At 53.1% G+C, this 5,528-nt stretch overlaps 2 protein-coding genes across 6 annotated transcripts in view; one reads left to right on the top strand and one right to left on the bottom strand.

Annotated features, from left to right (window-relative positions):
• The window catches only part of LOC112399813 (uncharacterized), a 16,932-nt gene extending 11,688 nt beyond the window's left edge, over nt 1-5,244 (bottom strand). For 2 of the 5 annotated variants that reach the window (XR_003003315.1, XM_024745207.1), the window contains exons 1-2: nt 5,059-5,173; nt 265-424 (exon numbers count right to left, since the gene is read on the bottom strand). Coding sequence is in view for 1 of the 5 variants with exons in the window: in XM_024745210.1 (XP_024600978.1) it covers nt 5,112-5,135 (24 nt within the window). In the remaining 4 variants the exon portion in view is untranslated. Of the gene's footprint in view, nt 1-264; nt 425-5,058 lie in introns of all 5 variants that reach the window. The other 3 variants (XM_024745210.1, XM_024745208.1, XM_024745209.1) reach the window with 3 other exon arrangements.
• The window catches only part of TBC1D14 (TBC1 domain family member 14), a 102,958-nt gene continuing 102,567 nt past the window's right edge, over nt 5,138-5,528 (top strand). The window contains exon 1 of the mRNA XM_024745199.1: nt 5,138-5,244. The gene's annotated coding sequence lies outside the window, so the exon portion shown is untranslated. The remainder of the gene's footprint in view (nt 5,245-5,528) is intronic.

Below are 5,528 nucleotides of genomic sequence, written 5' to 3' on the forward strand. Positions count from 1 at the left end.
TTTGCTGGGTCTGTTGGTTTCATTATAACTTACTTCCTCCAAGCAATTACTTGGGATGCTCTGAGAATTAGTGACCTTTGATTTGGGCACCAGACCCCACTGGTTCAAGTGTCCCCAGTAAAATGGGGCAACAATACAGCGTCATGGGGCTGCTAGGGCAGCTAGAGACGCTGTTACAGACGGTAGAACACACAGACCGTAGTCACAGGGCTCTGTGGTCAGCACTCCCATCACAGCAAGTGTGGTTGGCTGTGCATTCATTACCTAACCCCCTGGAGCACGCGTGTTCCCACTGACAAAATGGTGACAGGACTTGTCGTGCTTTGATGAGAAGGGACAGGGTGCAGAGCCCTCATCCGATGGCCTCAGGTTACTGTGCCTCTTGAATCTTGTCGGTTACCCATCAGTCAGCATCTTAACACATCTCATTATAAACAGAATAATATTTAAATATTATTATAAATAGAATATTATAATAGCAATACTATTATAATATAGTAATAATAATATAATAATAATATTATTACATTATAAATAGAATAATAATATTCCAGGGGAATTCCCTGACGGCCAGTGGCTAGGACTCTGCGCTTCCACTGCAGAGTGGAAGGGAACTAAGATCCCACAAGCCACGTGGCGTGGCCAAAAAAAAAAAAAATTATAAATAGAGCATTCGTTTGTTGCGGGAAATCTAAAAGTTTCAAAATACATAATCAGAAGGTAATCGTGTGTGTTCTGATATCATTTGAGTGTTTCTGTTTGTTTCTGTGGATGACATTCCATATTCTATGATTGTTTTATTTAAAATTCAGTATCACTCTTACAACTTATGCATTTCCTCTTTGCTATAATAAACTACTTGAAGATTTTTTAATTTTATTTTTGAAAATTAATTAATTAATTAAATTTTGGCTGCATCGGGTCTTTGTTGCTGCGTGTGGGTTTTCTCTAGTTGCGGCGAGCAGGGGCTACTCTTCCTTGAGGTGCACGGGCTTCTCATTGTGGTGGCTTCTCTTGTTGTGGAGCACTGGCTCTAGGCGCGTGGGCTCAGTAGTTGTGGCTCGTGGGCTCTAGAGCACGGGCTCAGTAGTTGTGGCGCACGGGCTTAGCTGCTCCGCGGTATGTGGGATCTTCCCGGACCAGGGTTCAAACCCGTGTTCCCTGCATTGGCAGGCGGATTCTTAACCACTGTGCCACCAGGGAAGCCCTAAAGATTTTTTAAACGGCTGCATAGAAGTCCCTCCAGTTAGTGAAGCTTCCCCCATGATTGGACATCCACATCATATCCATTTCACTGTTGTAAGTAGCACTTCAGTGAGCATATTTTTACAACAGTCTTTGCCTGACTTTGGGGGTATTTTTTTTTATAAGGACAGCTCCCTTCAAGTGCACTATTAGATGAAAAGGATTCAGTGTGTTATAATTTTCTCTTTTGCTGGAGCCACGCCTTCTCCCTTTTATAAATGTGCTGTAATACTTCTAGGAGTTCCACCTCCCTGAATGCACTGATTTTCACCTCTGCAGGTAAGAAACAGGTAACTGCCCTTGTTGAAACTGAGTAGAATACGAGTTGATGGTCTGGTTGTGAGGGTCTGATGCTGCTTCTTTGCCGCAAACTGCAGAGGTTCGTGGTGACTACTCTGGTTGTTACGACACTTTTCCGTCTCCGTGTCTCTGGCCATCTTCTCTGGGCCTGAGGTTGCTGGAAGGCTTACCTCCAGCTACCTGGGCTACTCTTGACTTTGTTTTTTTTCCTCATCTTGATCAATTTTCAGAAGCAAAAAGGCAAACCCAAGTTCCAGGCACTGTGTCCTAAAAATGAGAACTTCCAGCTCCACAGTGAATTCCTTTATTCCAAGGAATGAAGACAGAAGAGATGGGCTTTCCTGGATTTCTGAAAGCCCTTGGGCCAGCGGAAAGCTCTTTGGAAATAAATGATGGTTGCTCAATCTGCCTCTGCCTGGTGGGGACGGCCCGCTGACACTCACAAGTGAAGTGTGACCACCGCCGCCGGTACTTTCATTCCCACCCTGGGCCCCCGGTGGCCCTGAACAGAAGCTGGGGGCAAGGAGGGTGGGAGGGAGGATAGCGAGTGGGCGGGAGCTTTTGGACAGTGGGGGGCAAGCTGTGAGGGCCAAGCTGAGTGGCCTCACCTCCCCGCACCTGCTTCCCCACCTGTAAAGCAGGAGTCAACGTGCCAGTAGGTGTGGTGATGGGGTCAAACAGCCAGCACAGAACGCGAGTGCAGGTATGACAAAGGTTTATTCACGCATTCCCGGGGCTGGGGAAGAGTCGGGGGCAAAATATGCATTTGGGAGACTAGAACCCCACATCTCCCGAGAAGAGGTGCACAGGGCGTTTGGCGGGGCAGAGGCTGCTGGCCAGGGTCCTGTGCCCACCCCCTTCCCCACCTGACCTTGGGCTCCCGTCTGTCTCTGGGCCTCACTTTCCCCACTGAATAATGAGAGGGGTGGGCTTGAGGACTCTAGAGGGTCCCGCCAGCTCCGACACCCTGCTGGTGACCCTCCTGGGGTCTGCCCCTGGTGAGTTCCTATTGTCCTGGTGAGGGGATGTGAGTGCATTTGCGAGGTGCCACGTCTGTCTGCCCCTCGAGACGGGGGCTCCGTGGGCGCAGGAACTGTGGGCTATCAGTCACTCTGCTGTTCCCGGAGCCCAGGGCGCCGGCACACAGTGGGCTCAGGGCTGCCTTCCGTGGGACTCGGTCACCCTGGGAAGGGCTTCCCACTCCTGCTTGGCGAGCTTGGGGAAGGCTCACAGGTCAGGCTTGAAGAAGTCCCTCTGCGGGGTCCCTGGAGAATCTTAGCATCTCTCCTCACCTTGGCGGGTTGACTTTCTCTACATTATATTGCTAGGAAGAGCTCCCTCAAATATGCCAGAAACTGACAAAACCAGACAGCTGGGTTTTTTCTTTTCTTTTTTGGTCGTGCCGTGTGGCTTGTGGGATCTCAGTTCCCCGACCAGGGATTGAACCCCGGGCCCTCGGCAGTGAAAGCGCGGAGTCCTAACCACTGGACCACCAGGGAATTCCCCAGACAGTTGTTTTACATTTAATCCTCACACAGTTCGGGAGGCGGAGATGCTCAGAGCCTTGTTGAGATGGGGAAAGTTGGGGAAGGGGAGGGAGGGAAGGTTTCAGGGCTGATCCAGGCCAGGCCACCACCCACCAGTCCTGTGCCTGGAACTGAGGTGGGGCAACTGCAGGCCTGGTGCTTCTCTACATCAAGCGGCAGCTTTACAGCCCCCAAAGGAGCGACCAGTCGAGAATCAGTCTGGGACCCTGGCGGTTAGGTCTGCACAGGGGAGCCGGGATGGCTTCCCCCAGGCAGGCAGCAGTGAGCCAGCAGAGGGGGACACGGCACCGACCACCCTGATACAGTTCTCATCTCCATATCAGAGACGGGGGCTGGGAGGTGCTGAGGCTCTGAGAGGTGACCTGAGCGCCCACTGCCACGCAGCTAATCTTGTTCACTGTATTTTAAATTTTGTTAGGCTGAAGTTGCAATGAGGATTCATCTAGAACACTCCTGGGTGCTGATGACAAGGGGTAAGAAATAGGTCAAATCACACTGAGGGTGTTAAGTGACAGATGGGCTCCAGTGGGGGGCTCTGGGCTGCGGCAGGGGGAGGGGCGGGAGCCAGGGAGGCAGCAGGGTGGTGAGAGGGTGAGGAGAAGGCAGACAGAGGGCGCCAAATGCAAACCCACGGACCACAAACTTCCTCGGTTCTGGATGTAGAACATTGGTTCCTGTCATTGTGGGGTTTTAAAACCCTAAGACTGACAATGAGGGCTCCAAGGGATTTGGGGAGTCGCAAAGAACACTGTAAAGGCAGATTTATTAACCTGATGTATTAAATTGCTAATTAAGTCAGGCCTGAAGCAAGTCTGTACTTTCCTGTTTCCTTAAAATAGGCTCAGGGGGGCACACTGGGGGGGCGGGGCTTGAAAGAGACCTGCTATTAGTTTTCCTTAAGACATCCAGAAATGTAAGCATTTATAAAGCCTCCATTATGCTCTAAGCATAACAGAAGCACTGTGAAGGGTGTTAGTGTATTCTATTAACACATTTCCTTTGTAAAGTTCTCACCCCTCCTGCTATCGTAATAGGCGCTAAGAGTTATTAGAGCCATGACCCAGGCAGGAGACACAAGTCAGGGGCTCTTCGGCCCAACGCTAATGACCACAGCCCAAATTAATCTTCCATTGCATGCTTCCAGACGCTGTGATGGAGAGATCACCCTTCCTGTCCCCGACGGCCCTGCTAGATGTAGCTGGCTGTCTCTCTGAGGTTTCCTCTGTGGTAGCTCTGGCCGTGACAGCCCTCAGGGGTCCTGGTTGGCAGGAGCCAATCCTAGCTTGGAACCCAGGCCTTCCAGCTCCCAACCACTGGAGTCTTTCCTCTTGCCTTGATGTCCTCAGAACATAATCTTTCAGGCTCAGGGAACATACCAATAAACAAGATAAGCCCGCTTTGGCTCAGGGAGCCTACATTCCAGGAGGGGGATGAGGTAGGGGTCAACAACGAGCGAACAAGACCTTTCTTATTCAGGGCCTTCCACGATCCTGGAAGGCGGTCTGGGGCGGGGCATCTGGTTTCTGACCCCTCTCAGCTACTGACCAGCCCTGAACCTCGGGTAAGTGACTTCACCTCCCACTCTGTACGACGGTTTTGATCACAGACCTTGTCTCTGGAGTTTCTGCGATATCGACGGGAAGTAATGCACATGAACGCTAGGCCAGCAGCTCCTAAACTTGTCCTCACATTACACAGCTTCCAAAACTGTACCTTACCTCCAGAGACTGATTCAGTTGGCCTGGGGCGTGGCCTGGGCTTTGAAATTTTCAAAGATCCCCAGGAGATGCTGAAGTGCAGACAAGTTTGGGGAGGCACGGCGCTATGCATTGCGTAACAGCTCGATAAAAGACAACTAACAGAAAAGCCCGTTTTACAGATCAAGAGACTAAGGCCCGGCAGGGAAAACCTCAAAGCGACCTTCCCGAGGCTGCACGTCCCGGGCCCGAGCTCGGATCTTGCCCACCTGGTCTCTCGCAGGCGGCCAGGTGGGGTCCGGGCTCTTCCTCCCCTGCGCACCTGCTCGGGGGCAGGGGCGCCCATCGATGCGCTCCGCTGCTCGGCTCCCCACGCCTTGTCGCTGCCCGCTCGTGCCCCTTCCCCCTCCCGGGCGCTTCCCACTTCCAAGATGGCCGCGGGTGGAGCCGACCAGGTAAGGAAGCCCCTGATGGGTGTTCACGGGGGGGTCTGCGGGCATGAAAATCCCCTCAGGCCTCCCCACAGGCTCCTCTTGCCCTTCGGGAGAGAAAAGGTCCGGCAACGCCGCTCTGAAGCCCGTGGCGGGCGGGCGAGCGGGCCGGAGGAGGGGCAGCGGGACGAGCGTCGAGCTTGAGGAGCGGCGGCAGCCCGGCTGGGCGCGGCAGCCCGGGCGGAAGAGCAGCCTGCGCAGGCAGGGGGCGGGGCGAGGGCGCGCGGGGCGGGGCGAGGGCGCGCGGG

Source organism: Neophocaena asiaeorientalis, unplaced genomic scaffold, assembly GCF_003031525.2.
Source record: "Neophocaena asiaeorientalis asiaeorientalis breed wild unplaced genomic scaffold, Neophocaena_asiaeorientalis_V1.1 scaffold65, whole genome shotgun sequence".
NCBI lineage: Eukaryota > Metazoa > Chordata > Mammalia > Artiodactyla > Phocoenidae > Neophocaena > Neophocaena asiaeorientalis.